The sequence below is a fragment of the Ursus arctos genome, unplaced genomic scaffold, assembly GCF_023065955.2.
Source record: "Ursus arctos isolate Adak ecotype North America unplaced genomic scaffold, UrsArc2.0 scaffold_1, whole genome shotgun sequence".
Classification (NCBI taxonomy): domain Eukaryota; kingdom Metazoa; phylum Chordata; class Mammalia; order Carnivora; family Ursidae; genus Ursus; species Ursus arctos.
Genome location: NW_026622763.1, coordinates 68,166,390 through 68,188,088, shown reverse-complemented (window position 1 = coordinate 68,188,088; position 21,699 = coordinate 68,166,390). Strand labels below are relative to the sequence as shown.

At 39.1% G+C, this 21,699-nt stretch overlaps 1 protein-coding gene across 1 annotated transcript; it reads right to left on the bottom strand.

The window, feature by feature from the left end:
* Positions 1-9,699: 9,699 nt before the first annotated feature.
* On the bottom strand, positions 9,700-20,414 carry NABP1 (nucleic acid binding protein 1). Its single transcript, XM_026492293.4, has 6 exons — positions 19,805-20,414; positions 19,372-19,510; positions 16,551-16,622; positions 14,780-14,855; positions 14,300-14,366; positions 9,700-13,097 (listed from the first exon to the last, which is right to left on the bottom strand). Exons 1-6 carry the CDS (start codon positions 19,893-19,895, stop codon positions 12,928-12,930), a joined length of 615 nt encoding a protein of 204 aa, XP_026348078.1. The 5' UTR covers positions 19,896-20,414; the 3' UTR covers positions 9,700-12,927.
* Between the last annotated feature and the right edge of the window lie 1,285 nt (positions 20,415-21,699).

The following is a 21,699-nucleotide window of genomic DNA, read 5'->3' as shown; positions in this document are numbered from 1 at the left end:
TATTATAATAAAGTAAGCAAGAGAAAAGAAAATAATAGGGAAAAGAAAATACATTTGCAGTATCATACTGTATTTATGGGGAAAAATCCACATAAGTGGACCTCAAGTTCAAATTTGTATTGTTCAGGGGTCAACTGTGTATCGCTTACAAATGATTCCACTTAATATGTAATAGACATGAAAAATATCATTTTCAAAAATTTTAATTTCATAAGAAAAGAGAGTGAAAAGTTGGTATTCTTCACCGAGTTTGAGATGAGGTAGTGGGTTTGCATTTAGAGTGTGTGTTCTATTAAAAACAAAACAAAACAAAACTCGTGTGTTTAAGAGCTAGAAGCCCACAAAGCAGCAAGATGCTCCACTCTGAGAATCACACGAGAACAGAGACAAACCCGGGGGAGCACCGGTTGTTGGTGTCACGGTGGGTGCACCACTACAATGACTGTTGGTGTCTTTCTCTCACTTCTATCCTGTTTTTATTGTTTTGTAGGCTGTGTGCTTGTTAAGCCAAGCACTTTTAGTTGAATTCTCGTAAATTAAAGGTGTATGAAATGCAAGTCCACCACAGAAGGAAAAAATAGATACCAGATTGATTACCCGGCAATGCTCGCTTATTTATCTATTTAACCTAAATTTGAAATCTGACTCCTTTTTGCCAGGGGATTGAATCCTCCTGTTGTCACTGCCTCACACAAACAGATGTCCATACACACATGCGTACGTGCACACTTGTGCCACACACATGCGCACACACACACACAGTGTTACCATCAAAGGGACGGTCAATGAAACACCTCCCACAAAACCTCCAGTCAAGGTTCATTCACCCTCTTCGCACTGGTTGTTAAGCTCCTTGGCATCTACGGCTGCCACCTCGGCGTCTCCGTGTGGTAAGAGTCACCACCGCCACCACCAAGATGTCTTCCCTGTGCCCCTGCAGGTGCCTGCGTGTGTTCCCCATGTGCCATTGGCACTCAGCTCCTCTGGGGCCCCATGTGCATCCCACCCCCAGGCCAGGCCCTGCTGCTGTCTGCATTTTTGCAATTGCCACCCCTTGGCCCCTGCCCCCACTCCAGCCCGGCTGGCAGAGCCTCTGTGATTGATGCTACCACTGCCTCTCCCTTAGAAAGACAAGAAGCAGAGGAAAACAGATGTTCTCAGGTACAAGGCAGCTCTCTCTTTGAGAGTCCAAGGTCTGAATTCCTGGATTATGCGGAATCTCGGTAATACTCCATCAGGGGGGTAGGAGGGGGCCTCGCCAGCAGCAGGACAAATTTCAAGTTGGGCGATGATGGGAAAGTCATTAACATGAAATAAAAACAACAGACACTTGCATAGCACTTAGAATATTCTAGGCAGTGTTTTAAGTGCTTTACACCCATTAACTCACGCAAGGTAATTATTTTGGCCCCTTTCAATATTAAGAATGTTTGTACCTATATGGCCTGGTAGCCACAGCCCCAAATACTTCATAGGAAAAAAATCCTTTACTCTCTCCTAACCAGTCAGAGGGACGGTTCCACCTTCCCAGTCAGGGCATATTTAGATTATATTGTCTTGATACCTGGCTTCCCCCAAATTCTGAACGGTCCTAGATTGCTAGATTATAATGTAAAGCTTTCGCTTCCTAGGGACAGATAATGTGTCCATTCACATTTTTAAGCTTTTTTTATAATAAAAATTAGTAGGTAAAGCTTATACATTAATACACACATGTGCATACGCATTTATATGTTTATCTCATATATAAACATATATATCTCATAAACCTCTCTCATATATAAACACATATCTCTCTCACATATATATATGCATGATATATATATATATATATGAGTTAAACATATATAAAAATAGAAGAGTATAATGAAACCTTATATAACTAGTCGTATCTTCAACAGTTATCAACATGTGAATAATCTTGTTTCATCTAGACCCCCACCCACAGAATTGTTTTGAAGCAAATCACAGCCGTCCTATTATTCCATTCATAAATACTTCAGTCTGTGTGCCAGTTATCAGTTTAATACTCTTCAGCTCCAAATCCACATTCTTTGCTCCAATGTGTGATACTGGAGCTGGACCCCAAGAATATTTCTCTTTTGCCAGCAAGCAAGATGTTAAGCCTGGTCTGTAGAGGGCACCAGAGGGACATTGGAAGAGAAGGGGGACTCTCTTCCAGGTTCCACTGTCCCTGCTTGTCCCGTCCTCGAAAGCAGCTACAGCTCCTGGGAGGCCCAGTGGCGCTCAGTGAGTTCTGCTGGCATTTTAACTAGCTTCCCAGGGTGTCTCACAGTGTCCAGCTGGCATCTTCCCATGGAGCTGGGTGGTCACCCCCAGCCTGAGGCACACCAGTGAACTGCTCTGCTATCAGTCGGCCACGAACTCAACCTCTTCAAGGAGACCCGGATCTCATCACTGGAGTGTGAGCGGGAGAGGGGGCGTGGGTCCTCCCTTGGGTGTTCTGTCTCTTCCCTGGAAGTAGTGGCTGCTCCTTATATCTCTCCTTGCTCTATTCTTCAGTGTTTGCTTTACTCCTTTGCAGTTCATCTCCTCTTACTAATAATTCTTTATATTAAACTCTCTCCATTCAAACTACTGTGTGATTTCTATCTTGACTACGTCAACTAATACAGAATGTAATGCCAACAAAATAAGGACTCTTCTAACACACCCACAAAACCATGTCACACTTAATAATATCTAATCACTGTTCAGATTTCCCCAACTGTCTAATAAATACATTTTATTTGGTTGTTGCTTTTTCAATCAGAATTTAAGTAATTCATTTGACTGATGTTTCTCTTAAGCGCCTTTTCCACAACCACCTACCCTCCCTCCTTGTTTTCCTTATAATTGACTTGTTCAAGAATCAGGGCTGTTGGTCTTGTAATTTCCCATTGTTCAATTCCATCCTCTGTACCCCGTACATCCTACAAACTAGTAGTTAGATCTAGAGACTTGAGCAGATTCCGGTTCAGTTTTTTTTAAAGACCACTGGTGATAGTACTTCTTATTGTTTCAAATGAGGAGGCGCATGATGTCTAGCTGTCTATTTCTTGTGATTCATCAGGGAGGTCCTGAATTGTCAACTAGATCCATCAAGAAATTTCTCACCAATTATTCCAAAAGGATTTTAGAAGATGTTGCTTTTTTCTAAGGAAATGCCTTTGACTTCATAGCATTATTTCCCATTGGAATTTGTAATTATGTTTAGAATTTATAATTTTACTTAGCATCTTTGATTTTATATAGCTTTTATGATTCTTGATAACTTTAACAAAATTGTTTATTTATCTTGAATATATATACACATATATATAATTAATTCAGAATAACAATATCACTAACAATATTTCTTCCTAATTCATTTTTAATTTAGGATATATCCACTAAGAATGCATAGACAAAGGACTGTCTTTTTACAACACTTGAAATACTTCTTCTCTGTTGTGGTTATATATAAATGAATAAATATCATTGATTTCATTTTGCTTTCGCTTTAGATATGCATTTTATTGTGACTTTATATATATGGGTGTGTTTTATGAACCCATATGCAAACCATTTCCGCGATTCTAAAGTTATAGCTACAAAACAAGAAGTATTTGGTGAAGTTCAGTTTCCATCCATGTCCCCTTCCTCTTAAGAAATAATTATTTGCCAATTTGTTCATTTTTAAAATTTAAAGCAAAAATAGTCATTCCCGTTTTTTAAAAAAAAGGTAGCATACTACACATACTGTTTTATACGTGCTTTTCACTTAATATATTCTAAAAATCACTTCATAAAAGTATGAAGAGAGATTTCCATTGCAGCTGCTTAGTATTCCACTGAGTGAATGCACAGGAATGTATTGAACCATTCCTGAACTGGTGGACAGCAGTCGTTTCTACTCTTTTGCTATTATAGGCAATGCTTCAATAAATATGTCTTTTTATATTTTTTGCCAATGTGTCTTCAGTATTGTATCAGTTAGCTTTCGCTACATATAGCACACCACCTCAAAACTTAGTGGCACAAAGCAACATCATTATTAGCTCAAGATTCTGTAGGTCAGCAATTTTGGCTGGGTTCAGCCCGGTCCTTCCTTCTGCGTTCTCACTCATGTGACTGAAGTCAGCTATCAAGTCAGCTGAAGCTGGATCGTCCAAGATAGACTCACTCACATGTCCGGAGGTTGGCAGGCAATGGCCAGGTTGCCTCAAGCGGCCTCCCATCCTCCAAGAGGTGAGCTAGCATTCATCTATGTTCTCGTGGCACACTCAGAGTTCCCAACACATCAGGAGAGAGCAAGCCCCAAAGCTCAGGTACTTTTCAATTTTCTCCTTGCATTAAGTTTGCTCCTGTCCTAGGGCACTGGAGCCCATTGCCACTGGGAGGATGAGACTCCCCAAAGATGTGCAGACAGGCAGGGGTATTCCAGTGGTCATTGCAAAGAGTTGGCACATGGATAGATGCCCCAGAGGCAGGATGGTCGGGTCACAGGACAGTCAAATGTAAAATTGCCAAATCCCACCCCTAACCCTAGAGATCAAACAGTTTGCACTCCCTCCAACTATAAATGAAAGTGTTTCTCATAGTGTCACCAAGAGTATGTTTTCAAACTTTTATATTTTTGCCAAAACTTGAGGAATGGCATCTCAATGCCATTTTAATTTGCATTTCTCATTATGAGGTTGAACATTCCATTCCTTTCATATGCTTAGGGGCCATTTGAATTTTGTGTATGTGTGAACTGCTTATATTTTTTGTCCATTTTTCCAGAGTGAGTGGTCATCTCCTCTTTTACAAGTTTTTTTATATATCAGGAATATTAGCCCTTTCTCGAGGACATAAATTACAAATATTTTTTGCAGTTTGTCTTCACACTTTATTTTTTAACTATGCAAAGGTAGTTAAATTTACCAATCTTTTTTTTAATGTTTGTGGATTTTGAGTCATTGTTAGAAAACTTTTCTCTATTACCAAATAACGGGGGAATTCACCCATGGCTTCATTTTAATATTTGTGGGGATCGGGGGCAGGTCTCCAATTATCCCATTTTCCCTGTAAGGATACGACCTATATCATAGACTAAATTTCTTTAATTGGGTCTGTATTCAGTTGACGTTTAAAGTATGACTAATCCTAGGTAACAATGTGAATTAGTCAAATTCTTTATTTCTATTCTCCATTTTCCCCTTCACTATAGTAAAGCTGAATCTATACTCCCTTTTAAAACCAAGGCAAACTCTATCTCCTGTCCAGCACTCTCTGGTGAGTCAGCAGCAGCCTCCAAGCTTCCACATCGATACGTAGTTAAAAGTACAGGCTCTGCTGTGTGGGACTCTGTCAATTCCTGGTAGTGTGATACCAGGCAAATTACTCAATCCTTCTAAATCTTAGTTTCTATCTGTAACTTTGGATAGCAAAACTTCCCCCACAGGTTCATTTAATGAGATAATCTAGGTAACTCACTAGCAATAGTACTGGCACATAGTAACTACTCGATAAATTACAGGTAGCCAATTAAAGTAGCAGAGGAGAAGATCCTTAAGCACCAAGTGATTGAAAAAAGGAAAATATTTAAGATTGGAAAATGTGGAGTTGAATGCAGAAAGAGCTTTGTTGGCAATAATTCATCTATGTCATGTATGGGCACCCATGCATGAATACACTACTAAGCTGGGAAACAAAACAATTGTATGTTTCATTCAGGGATGCTTTTCTGTAGACTGAGTAGTAGGGTCTTTGCTTGGCAAAGAATTGATACACTCTTGAGTATGCCAACTCTGAATCCCTAACTATGAAAAGGCAAACCCTGAGGAGCAGAAGGCATTTTTGGACAGCTCAGACCTTAAGAAAATTAGAATTTTTAGAATAAAACCCTGCTGAATAGCTGAGCACCTGACCCGAAAACACTGAAGGTCCAGTGTATCCCTTCTGCTCCCAGCACTCAATGTACCTTCTACACCTGCTGCGTCTTATCACGTCCTGCCAGAGCCTTCCAGCTCCATGAGAGCTGCTCAGGACAAAGTGGCATGCTCCAGGGAGCCAGCTCCTCCCAGCCCCAGTCCTGGCGCTGCAAGTCCTCCTGCTCAACTGGTCTCATCCCAGCAGTTTCTGCCTCAAGAGTCTAGGATGCTAAGTGTCAATCTCGAGGGGAAAAAAATAGATACTAAGGGCAGAGTTAGAGCTAAATTTAAATGAGACAGGATTAAAAAAAAATTCCAAGGTTTTAGGATTACATTTTTGAGATGTGTGAGGCTGGGTTTGGCAGTATTCTGGCACTGTTGGAGTTATTTAAGTAGAGCTGACCTTGGCACATATGAAACTTTCCCCTTTGGTTAACAATGTTTTTTTAAATATCAGAAGAGTTTACTGCCCCTGGGCCATGCGGAGGGGGGTTGACTTGGGAAGGACATGAGAAAAGTTTCTGCAGTGATGGTAATGTTCTGTATATCTCAAGAGGGGTTTGAGTTACATAGGCATGGTCATTCACTAAAACTCACAAATGTGCGCCTAAGATTTGTGTATTTCTTTTTATGTAAATTCTACACTAACAACTGCAAAATACCGAACTCTAGTGAATAAGCATGCTGAAATAAATATTTATATGTCTGTTTACTTGAAACGTATTAAAAACAGATGAATGAATGCGATGGATAGATGTGATGAAACTAGTCAGATGTTAATGATAAAATCTAACTGGTGAATGCACAAATGTTTACTCTAAAACTCGTTCAACATCACTGTATGTTTGAAATTTTTCATAATAAAATGTTGGGAAGTTATCCAGTGCTTTATCAGAAGCAAACCCCTCTGCATTCTGTGCGCACAGCAATTCTGAGGACTGTCACTGGGAATGGGGAATTCCTTCCAGTGTACCCTCTGCCCTCCCCTTGGCCACTGACCTCCTCTCTGGCACAAACCCTGGCCGACATGTCCTCCCTCTTCCTCTGCGCTTTCATAACCATGCCCTTACCCTCTGGACAAAGGTGAATGGAGAAACAGCACAGGTACTCCTCTATTGAGCAGTACTTTGTGAAGACTCAACCTTACAATGTTGTCATGACAAATTGTCAGGGTACGTACTTTTCTGCACCTGGAGAAGACTGCAAAAGCTTGTTTACACACACACACACACACACACACACACACACACACACACACACCAAAGAAAACCAACCTAATTGCAGTAACTAATGTAAGTTGCTTAGTATTTCAGGTTTAAAATTATAGGAGAGATCATCTTCTCAAGGCATGAAAAAAAAAAAACGATCAGTATTTGCCTCTTATTTCCACTGCTGGTGGAAAAAGAGCTTAACATTGGCTGAGCACCCAATATGGTTGTGATGTTTTGCATACATTGGCTCATGTAGTCCTCACAGCCCCATTATCCTCATTTTACAACAAGGTTCATAGTCATGGAGCCAGTGAACAGTAGATCTAGGACTCAAACCAAGATCTCCTCAGCTCAAAACTATTTCTTTTCACCAAAGCACACTGTCAAGGACATTTAAAATAGGTTACGTCCTGCAAAGCTAACATCACTACCAGAACAGCAGCAGTCGTTTGGCTAGGATTTTACAAATAAAGGCAGTTTCAAGTTCTACTTCAACTCTTTTTACCCAAACACCACCCACCAAAAGGTATTTTTAAGTTTACACTCCCCACCAGCGTTGTTGATAAATGTAGTAAGAACACAAAATTTGGCCAACGTTTCCATATTTTCTATAGCTTTGGGGGCAGTTCCGGGTTTAATAAATCCGCTTAAGGGATTTTACTTTTGATGTCACAGTGTTGCTAGTTCATAAATTAGAATTAGATGGCTCAATTACTCCCTAATGATCTTCTATATCATGCTTAGACCATCAGACAAAAATTCTTATCTAAAGGAATAATGGAACCCTTCCTCCACATGTTAAGCCAGATTCCTAAACTACAGAACCTCTATCGTCATCACCCAGTAGATGGCACTACTTGTGCTACTGTTTTTACTCCTTTTCAGTCCTGGGACCTGTCAGAGGTCTTCAGCTCCTACTAGGGTTATAAATATTGGAAGCAGAAGACTAGCAATCAAATAATGCCTTGCATATTACTTGTGGAAAATTTTGGCTGTGTAGAGAACAGGATTGAGATCTGTAAGCGGTGGGCTCTATTAGGCATTCTTAGCAATGTTTATCATGCCTCCAACCCCACTACTACTTTTCACTTGGGCCAGCCTCTCTCCACATAATAAAGTAGGGGACTGAGGAATGCTCTGGGGTTAAAAGGAAGGTAGAAGATGCTATGAACAGCTATTTGCTGAGATAAGCAATAATAAAATCTATTTTCAAAAAAGTTTAATAGAAACCTAGGGTGAAAAACTTTTTACTTTGATACAGGCCCAAATGCAGTTAGATGACTACATTATAGATGATCTGATTTTAATACTGACATAATTTGAATTCTATTTGAACCCAATTCAAAACTCAGCGGGGCTCACCTCCAGAGGCCATACTCATACTCACTTGAGACTACCCTGCTTTCCTCAATTCTGCCCTTTGGAGACACATGCTTCCAACTATCTTTCCATGTTTTGCAGACCAGAACTTTGGTATATTCTAGCCTCACAAAGATAAAAGAAACTATATATGCATTTCAAAACAGTTATTTCTGTGTTGAGAGAGATATCAAGGGCAGGAGACAAGAATCTTCAGGGTCACTATATCAAGAGTAGCTCTACCAGACCTACACTTGCAAATCCTCCTTCTGATACAACAGAGAAGCAACTCCTATTTCTAACAAGTTCCTGGGGGAGATCTACCGGTGGCTTATAAACCACTGTCAGTTTCACTCAACATACTTTCAAGATATGGACAAGAAACTGAACTAACTCTTCATTCAAAAGATTTTGATGGAGTAGAAAATTTACTGGACTTCTGGTTAGAAATAGTTTAAAAAAAACCGGTTTCTGAAGACATGCCAAGTGCTTCCGTTGAGGTTGTAAGTACATGCCGTGGTGAGGACTGTGGTGTGAAAAGCGGCCTCTCAAGACACCCAGGTCTACTGCAGCCTTGGGTTGGCATGGTCCTAAAACTTGGGGAGCCACACTAGTTGTGGGTTACCTATCAAGGCCTTTCAAAAGGTTTAAATGTCTACTAGTCAACTTGTTAAAATGTTCATTTTGCTACATAACCCCAGTTATCTCATAGTGGTAAAGAGCCCTTAGGAACATCTTTGGGTCTAATGTTCTTAATGAGGAAAGTGCTACGTAGATGGCTTCTTAGGGACAGTCTGTGGACTTGATTTTCTCTAGTCTGTTTGTGATCTGTGCTTTGAGAAACATCATTCAACTCTTTTAGCTCAGAAACCTGGAGTAATGTGGTTGTATTATTTGGACACAAAGTCTGGTGTATCCCTAATAAGACAAAGGAGTTGGGAGAAAAGTTGAATATGCTCGGAAACGTTTTCCTAAGCTTCTCCCTCAGGACCTAACAACATACCATTCACGACAGTGTTATTTTCCAAAGGTCACAATTAGATTTCCTCAGAAGCATACCTTAACTGTTAATCATTACAACTACTTTGTGAAATGTGGGAGTGGTCACCACCCCAACATTTAATCATTGGCCAAAGCCCGGTTTTCACCACAGCCAAGTGCATCTGCCTTTACCCCTCACATAACCCCCTTTTCTACCAGAAATGTTAAGACTCTCATCAGATGGAAAATTAAACAAAGAAAAGGCAAAATAGATTTTTATAAAAGCCATCATGGGGCAAGTAGTCCCAAGAAGCCTAGAGGTAAAAAAGACTGACGCTGGGCAAACGTTCCATGTTGATACTGCTTTCCCATGGTTCCCAAGGTTTGTTGTCTGGAGAACCTTTCCAAATACATTAAAGAGAAGGATCTTAAGAGTCACGGGAGCCTAAAGTTGCTTGGAGCAAACCGTAATTACTTTCATAACAGAAAAGAGAAGTCATTTCAGTAACAGGAATGCCAAATCTATATAAACTTAAAACCACCATTGTGTCTTCAGACTGTTGGAGAACACTGCCAGTGGGTACCGCGTACCTCTGAGAACACTGTAGGGCCAGGTAACCAGCTTCCTACTTTGAACGTTTTCATAATTGCAACTTTTTTTTCCACTAACTTCACATCTATTTGTTCTCAGCATCATCCCTTTGGCATTACTCAACCCAGCAAATTAAACATTCTTTTAAAATGTTAAATAATAGAAATACAAGTGACAAGGATTCAGTACTACAAATATTCAGGGCATCAAGTTAAACCGTCCTCAAAGTTAAAGCAGATTACTTTAAAAAAAAAATCAACAAAACTACAGGAACAAAGCAAAAAAGGGTGTTATATATAGGAAAAGCTGTGTAAGTGCCCACGGGAAAGACACTGCAACCTTCACTATTACACATCACGCTCTGGCCGTATGAGGTTCATCTTCTGTCTCTGAATTGCAGCCACCACCCAAAAACCTGGCCCAGAGAGGAGGGGCCAGCTGGCTGGTGAAACTTCAAACCACTTCAGAACTGTTTTGTAGAAATGAAATGGGACCCAATTCTAGTAGGTGTGTATTTCTATACTAAATGGTTTTTGTTTTTGGTAGGTGTCGAGACATTTAAAAATGCGCAGGTGAAAGCACCAGGAAAGAGGAAGGTAGAAAACTTTCTTCCTCTTCTTGCTGAGTACCGTCCAAGCAGACTGGTAGGGCAAATATTCATTATGGACTGTAATTCACTTTGCTTTGGTTTTGGAGGCTTCCCTTAAGAAAAAAGAGATTTGTTAATAAATGATAAAGAACACAGAACAACAAGATTAAATTATTGAGGCAAATGTCAATTACAACAGTAATTAGATCGTTCTCTATTTAATCTCAACTTGTTAAAGGATAACAGTATTTCCACACCTAATGCTGCATTTTTTTCTATTCTTGAGGTATGATTAGATGACAAACATTTGACTGCCTATTATGTGCCAGAAATCATCTTAATCACTTAACTAGAAAATCTTCAGTAACTCTCTAAAGGGATAATATTACTTACTTGGGTTTATAGTTTTGGAACTTAAGGCTTATAGAGGTTTTAAGTGTGATAATTTGTCCAATATCATAGGTGAGGGGACAATGGGCTAGAACTGGAAGCTCAGCTATCCCTACCTGATAGTTTATGTTTCTGAACCCCCAAATTCTTTCTTTTAAAATCATCTTCAACACCATATTTTCCCACAAATAACTTACAGTATTATTGCTCCTACCTTTAAAGAAAAACATATGTGCTAGTTTTTAGTAATTTTTTTACTCCAAACATCTGTAATTTTGTGAATATCTTAAAAAAATATTAGTCACAAAGCCAAATTAACTATAATCATGAGTTAAGAATAAATGGAGAAACTTCTTTCTAGCATATAAAAACCCTAGTTACCAAAGTACTACGAACCATGAATAAGCTCCTTGAGATTACTCATCACCTACCCCTTCACTCTCCACGGTGTCTAATATACAGTGTGTGTGGAAATTTGTTAGATACACTGAATTAGAGCAAACAAATATTCTGGCACCAACTTTCGTATTCAAAGGCTATGGAGTTTTTAGAAAACAGTCTACTTAAATTATTTTGTGATTTCAGGTAGGGACAAAAAGCGACAAATACAGACTGCTTAGCAGTTGCCGGACTGAAGTCATCATTACAACTACAGTAAAATTTACTGGCTCTCCACTGGAAATCATTGATAGAGCAAAAATAAGGGAGGTTCCGTTAACATGAATGCAAGTTTTATTCGAGATAATATTGAAGAACTGAATTCTAACAAAGGAAAAACTTACCAGTTATCCACTCTATAGTAAAAAGTGGAACTGGGGACCATTTATAACACATAAATAAATTCTACCTTTACATTTCTGAATAAAGCTGTATTCACTTCTTAGAGAGAGCCATTTAACTTTTGCTGATAAGGCTTTGTGAATTGTGTTCAGAAACTTGAACACTCACATACACACACACTCTCCAAATAAGGTAAGTCCCTAGGATTTCACTCCAGGATGAGTTTCTGCAAGTACCTAGCTAACTGAAGACTGCATATTTCTACATGAATTCAATTTGAATTGCTTTCATCTTTATGTACCACAATTTTTTTAAATGATCAGATCAATGTTTATTATGACTTTTTAACTCCCTCAAATTATACTTTAATATTTGACATGGTAGTTTCAAAAAATAAATATTCAAGGCCTCAGTTTTAAATTTCCCTTCAGTGTAATGCACAGAGTTGACCACAAATATTAACAGGACTACCCTAAAATAAATGAAGCTTTCTTATAAAAATTACCTGTTATAATACAGTCCCCATTCTATTCCGTAATTCTGATAAAGAATATATATTTTTTGGTAATAAAACGAGAGTTTAGAATGATTCGGTCCTTGGAAAATCTTAATGGCAGTCACTCAATGAAGAAGTCAATCACTCCTGGAGTCACAACCGCTCAAAAACTGCAGTTAGCACTGACTGAGTTTTTGTGGGGTTTTTTGGTGGTTATTGCTTTAGTTGGCAATACCTGAATTTAAGACAAAAGAACATCTCCCACTAAGCCTTATTTTAAATATTACAAAATGTATACAGAAGATAGACTCATAGAGGCTATAATGCTGATGTCTTAAGTAACTCACCCATGAAATGGGTGCATGTTTTTTAGAGGATAACCATAGATCTTTTTGCTCTAAAAATAAATGCCCCTACTTTTCAGAGTGTTCCCATTCTTCAAATTCTTCAACAGGAGACTTGAGCAGCTTAACAGTTTTGCTATAAAAACAAACCACTCTTGTTAACAAACCCAAAACATATAAGGAAACCGATAAACGACATAGTTTTCACAGTTAACGATAAATAAAAGTGCAGTAAGTGTTCAAGTAGGGCGTGTAGTTTACAAACTACATGTCAGTATTTGGCATAGGTCATCTTTTAAAGGCTCTCCGAGGGTCCCTGCCATTACTAATTGTGGTCATGACTGTTTGATTATTAGCTGTTCCTTGTAGCTGTGGATTTGTAGGTCCCCGGCCATTGCTTCTACCAGCATATGAAAACTGGCATCCCCTTGATTCTGGGCCAGTTTGAACCCCGTTTCCTAGGAAAGAATATAAAAATTCATCACCATCTTCAGACACTGATCTGTAGGAAGACACCTATTCAAAGTTCTAACACATGCTTTCAAGTAGTATTATAGAAAACAAATGCCTTTACTTTTAAACTACTGGAAAAAAACCCAATGTGGGTTCTGCGTTTTTCCAAATGTTTGATTACTGTAAATATATTAACTTGATACTGTATTAATAATGGAGAGAGAAATAGAACAGTTTGGGCAACAGGATGAGAAATTAGTAGAGAAGAAAAATATAGGTAATGCATTGCCTACATTGTAAGGGAAAAGGAAAAAAAGAAAGGGTAAAATGGTGTATGAACACCGGCATTAGGTTCAAATATGGTTAATAATTCAGAACGGACAATCTAATTTTTCAAAGGAAAAGACAGCAATGCTGCCCCCAATGTGATCATCACCAGCCGTGCCAAAACATGCAGCCAGCAGGTCAAATAAAATTTCAGCCACCCTACTATACTCTAATCCCAAAGACTTTTCCTCCCTTATTTAAGAATACAAACTTCAAAAGACCTTTAACACAGCTGAAAGAACCATTACCATGACATTTGAGTATTTGAGGGGTAAAGGTCAATCTTTTAAAGAGGTAGCTATCAGCACATGAAAATTTAAGGTAAGCTATTAGTCTAAAGATAAAAGGCTTTTCGTGTGCCAAAATAATAGTAATTCTGTATCTATTATAAATAATCACTAGATTACAGAAACTTTGTTTAAAAAAAAAATCAATGGAAAACTGACTACACATCACTAAAACAGATTTCTTATTATCAGCCACTGCTTAAATATAGAATGTGCTCCGGGAGGGAGGTGGGGGTTGGGGGAAATAGGTGGAGGGGATTAAAAGTACACTTATCCTGATGAGTGCTAATACATGGAATTGTTAAATCTCTATATTGTACATGTGAAACTAATAAAACACTATGTTAGCTACACTGGAATTAAAACAAATAAATTCATATGTATAAAAATAAAAAGAATGTGCTCAATAAGTTAGCTTAAGAGAGTATCTGCTATCTAGAAAATCAGTTACTTGGGGAATTCCCTGTTTACTAGTAGCTCCCTTTTAGTGTTAATGTATGCCTAACAACAGTTTTCTTCTAAATCTTTCATAAGATATATTTGCTTAATTCTTAACACCTGATCACAAATATGAAAAAAAAAAAAAATCTTACCCACTGGTCCAAATGTACCTGTACCCATATTATTATTCATGGAATTATTCTTCTGTTCATTGTGTGCCTAAAAAATATGTTTTTAATTTAACCAATTGAAGATTTACCTTAAAAAATTATTAAAATAACATGTTATATCCATTCTATAATTGTTTTTTTTTAACAAATTTTTAAAAGATTTATCCAAGTCCATTCACTGTTACTATTCAGGATTATTTCCCAAACTTTTCATAGCTTCTGTTATATCTTACTGCATTTTCCTGATAGTACTCCCTACTCCTCAAAGTGCTCAATGGCACATATATTTAATACACAGACTCACAAAATATACAGAATGAAAATGACTTTATATTCTTTTTAAAACTGTCCTCATTATATTCTGGGTATGTATGACAGGGTTGGACACCTAGCCAGAGAATTATAGTACCTAGTCAAAATTAGCCTAATCATAAAAATAGACTATACGTTTGGATTAATTACCCCTCTGCTCTGTTGTCCTCGATAATCTGGGTTGGGTTCACTGAAATTTGGCACTTCTGAATAAACCATACAAAATCTGAAAGAAAATAAAGCACAAGTTAAATGACTCCCAAAATAATCAACCTTTCTTTATTTAACATGCATAACTTACAGGAATGAAGAATTTAGGTGTCAAATGAATTAACTAAAAAGCAACATGCTAACTATTTATACAACAGAAACCTCCTAAATGCTATATGTTCCATAAAAACAAAGTATTCTAAAATATTCAACAGCCTACAACGTTTAAAACATTCTATTTTTTATTTTAGTTATTCTGTACTGCAAAAAAAAAAAAAATCATGTCAAAGATCAAGGACACAGAAACACATCTCTGTGCTGTTTTTCCATATAGGCTGATGCCACTGAACCATGTTTAGGGTTCCAGAGTGGTTTTTCCAGCAGTGGTGATGGATTTGCACTGATCCATTCACACACTCCCATCCAGTCCCTCTTTTGACCAATCACTGTGAATCTGCAAAGATAATCATTCAAGGTTAAGAGTGGATTCTGCAGGTATGTATAAAGACATGTGGCTATTAAGACAACAGTTTATCCCAATGCTTCTTGTAAGCTGACTATGGCATTTATTAACATTACATATAAGCATTTACTAAGCTCCTCACCCCATAAATAAATTAAAATCAGTTTTGGTATATCCTAGACTGACCCTTACAAAGTCAAGTCACTAAGAATTGAGTGACCTCCAGTGGTTCTTCACATAACTGACCTCTTTTTCTGTATATATGAAGGTCAGGAAAAAAAGCCTAAATCTTTTGATGATACTGATGCTAACAGCTTTCATAACACGTTGTCTAACACTACTCTGAAAAGAAACATAAGTAAACAATTTTCCTCCTAACAAAAGCAAAGTGTTACCAGTTTCTGATCTTTAAAAGCTAGCAAGATTGCTTAACTTTTCCAAACAAAGAATTTTATCCCTGCACTATAGAAGAACATTTTCCCTTTTTCTTTTTTTCTTTTTTTTTTTTTTTTTGTGCCATGTGTGGCTTCTCTCTCTTCAAATATCCTCCAATTTCATGGGCATTAAGTAGATGTCTAAACATTCACCAAACAGAATGGACTAATGATTTGGCTCATTGCCAACACAATACTTTATGAATACATCCCAAATGTCTAGGCTAATATGGAGGCTGAATTACCTTTACACCCCTAGAGAGGATGGTTCCTCCAAGTCAGGGTGGAGATTACCAGGGTAGTAGTGTATGGAAGCTCGCATTGTGGCTGCCTGTACGGTACCTAGACTGTAGATAAATACAGGACTTCAATTGTCATCGCTACAAGTCCTTTTACCATGAGTACATATTCACCCATAAATGAAAAAAGAAAATTTAAACTGTTGGCCTGAAACCTAGCTTCTTACCTAGCTTCTCTGGCAATTCACGAGAAGACAGAACCTATTTAAAATGGCACTGTGACACCTAAAGAATGCATGTTCCCAAAGCCTACAGAAATGGCCCCATTGGGGCTCATCTCAAGGGCAACTTCACGCTCTTTGCCAGGGAAAACTGACATTCTCAGCTACAGGAAACGATATGGATGGCTGTTAAACTGGTACATACATGTAAAGTTGTTTTTACAGCAAAGCTATTGAAGGCATTCAGTTTATCAGTCCAGAAAAGCCAAGAAGTTTATCGTTTATACCTACCAGTCATTCTGTAGATATTATATGTAATTTATTCAATTATAGGAAATGCATTTTAATACTTACTCCCCAATTTTTTGAAGTTCTCCACCCCTTCCAGTATATAGTGTCAAACACCCTTTCCACATGGATGCATACCTAGAAAAAAAAGAAACATCTGTTCTATGGAAATACATGTATTTCCTTCTACTTAAGTAAAACTTTATACTGTATTTTTTGTATCGGGATGTAGGTGGAGATCAAACTCTGCGTCTATGGTACTAAATCAAATACAATTAATCTAATTTTGATTAACTTGTTATTTACAAAGGAACAGTACAAAGAAAACTCTACTGCCAAATTCTGACATAATTATCTAAACTATAACAAACCCTAAAAAATAGAAAGTCTTTTTTGCAAAGCAAGCATTGTTATACTCCAAAGATCCCATCTTTAGTCAATTAACAAAAGAACTTTCAATTGAAGAGATTCAAGCAGAAATTATTTTTCAATCATAGAATATATAAAATCAAAACCAAGTGTTTACTTTTATATTCATTTACTTGATCTAAACACATTATCAATATAATAGCTTTTCCTTCACCTCCATAAAACACATAGGATTCACAAGTTACTGAAAAATTTGGTAAAATTTAATCAAAGGCCTAAAAAAAAAATCACAAATCTCACCTATCTACCTTTCCAAACCTGCAATTCTTAGCATCAGCTTGGCTGAACAGATTATTTACTCTGATCAACTCTGAATGCAGACAGCATCATTAAATATTCCTACACAAAAATCTAATAAAAATGTAAATTAAACATTGTAAAATCAGTCCAAGGTTTGGTTTTCAGTGGTTCTCTACAACTACTATGGTAACTTTATGACTTAGAATGATAAATTATAAGGACTCCTGGGTGGCTTAGTCGGTTAAGCGTCTGCCTTCGGCTCAGGTGAGGACCCCAGCGTCCTGGGATCAAGTCCCGCATCCCCACAGCATCCCTGAGCTCCTTGCTCAGTGGGGAGCCTGCTTCTCCCTCTGCCTACCACTACCCCTGCTTGTGTGCTCTCGCTCTCTGACAAATAAATATTTTTTAAAAATGATAAATTATACACTAAATATTGTTAACTAAGTACAGGTATAGTTCGTTTTTTAACATAGGTTAATAAATACCAGTGAGTTCCTCATTATACATTCCTCTTTAATAAGGGTTATTTGTTAAAGACTCCAGCACTCTGACAGTACACAAAAGGCAACTTAGAAGAAAAAGAGTGCACTAATATTTCACCTCAGTAACGTAAAAGTTAATGCACGTTGAGAAAAAATTTGAAGTTACAACAAACATTTAACTTGTACTTGTTTCAGGAATGACATAACAATAGCAGGGTTTTCTGATAAACATATCAATATTCAAATTACCATTATTTGGATGTACGCCTTTCTTCAAAAACTACTTTTCTTAGATACAACCAGAACTGAAGGGCCTTACGATAGGCCAGACTCCGCTAGACATATTATTTTAGTAAGTAAGGTATAATTATTCCCATTTTACAGAAGAGGAAGTTACAGAAGTGTAAAAACCTCAAGGTCACACTGAAGTTACAAAATAATGGAGTTTCTTTAGCTTTGAATTTTCCTTTAAATTATATATTTTAAATTCTATAACTACTATATGGATCTTGATGGACATACCTGTGTATTTTCCATTGACTACAAAATATGAAATATTTGAAATGAGATGCTGTTTATACTGTACAAAATACTTTTAATCACTGGATGAGAAATACTTTGGCAACCAAAAAACTTTAATTATGCTAATCCTCACCACACCCTCATAGGCAGGAATTCTCTTTTGTGTAAGCTACAGATGTGGAAGTTTAAAAGACACAATTAGTGTCATAATGAGTCACTGCATGAGAATAAAATGTCTATGTTCTGACTCTCACTTCCTTCTTTGATGATACTCTGCCTCACTTCCTGAAGATGTTGTAAGGCCTGGAAGGTATTATCAAAGGGCTCTAACTAACCTCCATTCAGGGTGATCCAACACTTCTCTGAGATTCTATTTACTATGCCAACATCAATCTCTACCCACTTTTCCTATAGTTGTGACCAACAAATTATTACAATTCTATTGACCACGTAACTTCCAAAATCCATTTCAAGACCCTTTTCTGGCCTTTTATCTTCCTAACTTAAATATTTGGTAAAATTCTAAAGGCAGTCTAATTACCAACCAAAAAAAAAGTTGTGCTAAATTATTTTTAAAAGCCAATCTGTCAACTGACTCTCTTGGATGGAGGTATCTTAGACATCTTCCTGCCAAATATTTTCTGCATATCATTCTGGTTTTTGTACTACACTGACCTTACAGCAGTAGGCACAGGAAATCATTTTCCAGAATGTGCCTTCCAGATATTGTGAACTTCCCTTAACTTTTACATTCGAGTACAGAAACTGCTAAATTGTCCAACTACAATTTTATGTCCTGCCAAATAAAATACTGGCAGGATTTCAAAAGCCACTAAAAAGGGGGAAAGGTTGGAAAAGAACTGACAACTATACTAAATAATTTATGAAAAAAATAAGTAGTACGGACTATGCTAATTTTATCACTTTACTAAAAACTTAGGAATCCCAAAACAGTACTTAACAATCTACCAAACCTGTAAACTGAGGAAGAGTGGGTTAAATTCCCGGGTGAAACTGACTGCTTTTTCTGGCAAGGGTGGTACATCTCAAAGCTGTCCACTATCCAAAATTAACATCCAAGGGGCTCAACAACTCCTTGGAAGCTCACAGAAAAGATACAGAACTCCAGAACTTGCCAAGGTTCCCCAGCCAATGATTCCGAAAACTGTTACTTAGGAAGCCTTCTCCCTCCTCCCCCTTTGGTGCACACCTACCCTCTGGTCAACCGAATAATATCCCCTGGCTGTATAAGACCTCCGATTTCATCCCACACGGAAATAGTGATGCTGCCCGTTTTATCTGCTACTTTGCATGATCTCACTTCATGTCCGTCTTTGGTTTTGGTCACGCGTCCTGTGAAGATTTAAAAATCACAAGGGGGGGTATTAGATAATGAGGACTTCCAGAAAAGCTCTAAACCCTCCTCCGGGATCATGGCGCAGTGGAAAGGTGGGAAGAGGTCGAGCCCCGGGTTTTCGCCGCAGGTTGGATCCGAGCCCCGGCGGGGGCCACCGGGGCCACGTGGAAGGGGGGGGAGGGGGAAACGAGGAGGAGGAGAAGGGGAGCCCCAGGCTTGCAGCGGCGGCGCCCTTCCCTCTTGCCCCAGAACGCAAGGGGGCAGAGGGGTGGGCTGCAGACCCCACTTACCTATCTCCAGGACAATAAAGACGACATTTAAGTTTTTCAGTCCGGGCTTAATATCTTTTATAAAAAGAGGTGGGTCGCTGACCCCATTCATATTGAGGCAGGTGCGGCTACGGCTGCGGAGACGCGGGTAGGCAGGGAATGGGACAAAGCTTCCCACCCTCCCGGGCAAGGGCGAAGGCGCAGGGGAGACTCTGGGCGGGGGTGGCGAGAGAACGGGCAGAAAGCGGTTAATCAGGGATCAAGGAAACCAGCCCAGAAGGCACTGAGTCCAAAAAAATAAGAAGAAAAAAGGCTCACAAGTTTAAAAGAAAAAAAGACGAACCAGTCCGCACACAAGCCCGGCTCCCAACGGGGAGACCGTAAGGCAAGCGTGCGAACTGAACTGCCCCCCTCTTCTGGATAAAAAGAAGAGGAAAAAAAAGGCAGCGAGGGGACGTCTCTGCCCTGAGTCCACCTCACACTCACAACACACACACGCACACGCACACGCGGGCGCGCGCCCAGTCTGTCCCAGGCTTCGGGAAGGGACAGACTGTGACAGCGAACCCGGAGCGGAGACCTAGCAACCGCACACTCCGCGTCCCAAACAGCGACTGCTGAACGCGCCCGTGTGCCGGCTGGACCCCCACCCGGCCGCCCCGCCCCTTATGACGTCACGTGGCGTCGGCACGCCCGTCGCCGGGCTCGCCCGCCTTGTAGGAAGAGAAGCTAGGGGTCCGGAACAGGCCGGCGTTGCCCGCGCAGCCTCTCTCGCTCCTTGCCGGCTGTCAGCTCGAGCCCCGCCCCCTTAGCCTTCCAATGGGGTCTCGGCCCCGCCCCACCCGTCCCCCGCTTCCGCCGTCGCTGCGCTGCGTCCGCTTTGCCCTGCAATTTTCATTTTGCCGGCTTTTGGTGCTCCTTGTGCGGCTTTAGGGTGGTCTTGTTCTTTTCTTCGCTCAGAGTTCAGCCCTCCACCCGGGCCCTTTAATCCCTCTGTCCCCGCGGTTACAAGGAACAGTTGTTGTGTTTAGAACCCAATGGGTAGGTTAAAAAAAAAGCGTACAGTTGAGTGCAGGTTTAGGCCAGGGTGGCTTGTGGGGGTGGAAAGAAAAAAAAGAAAAAACAGGCTGGGATGGGTCCTCATCGTTAAGGCTGGAAATTTAGCACAAGAAGGGAACTGTAGATCAATTCAACCACTTATTTTTAAGCATATTTAAATTGAGGTCGGGAAGGGTGAGGTAGTTGGCTGAAGGTCACCCAGCAACTTGTGAGCAAGCAGGACTTCACAAATCATCTGACCTGGTCTTGCACTTTTCACTCTTAATACTAGGCAGATAGATAAGTAGTTAAATTCTTCACAGGTTTATTTTTCCTTACCTTTTCCTTCTCATACTATACCCTTGTCTCAATTTGCTTTTCTTCTCTCTTTTTTTTTTTTTTAGTGGGCAAATTTTTAGAGCAGTTCTAGATTCATGGCAAAACTTAAAAGGAGAGTACAGAGATTTCCCCATATATCCCCACTCCCATCCTTTCCTAGCTTTTCCCATTATCAGGATTCCCCAGAAGAGTGGTACATTTGTTACAGTTGTTGAACCTACATTAACATATAATCACACACAGTTTATAGTTTACCTTAGGGCCCACTCTTGGTGGTGTATGTTTTATGGGTTTGGACAACTGTGTGAGCACTTGTATCTGCCATTATAGTGTCATGCGGAGTAGTTCCACTGCCGGAAAAATATGTGTGCCACCTATGCATCCTTCCCTCCTAATCCCTGGCATCCACTGATCTTTTTATTGTCTCCATAGTTTTGACTTTTCCAATGTGTATAGTTGGCAACAAATATGTAGCCCTTTCACATTGGCTTCTAGCACTTAATAATGCGTATGTGCTATCAATTTGTTTTTATGCATCC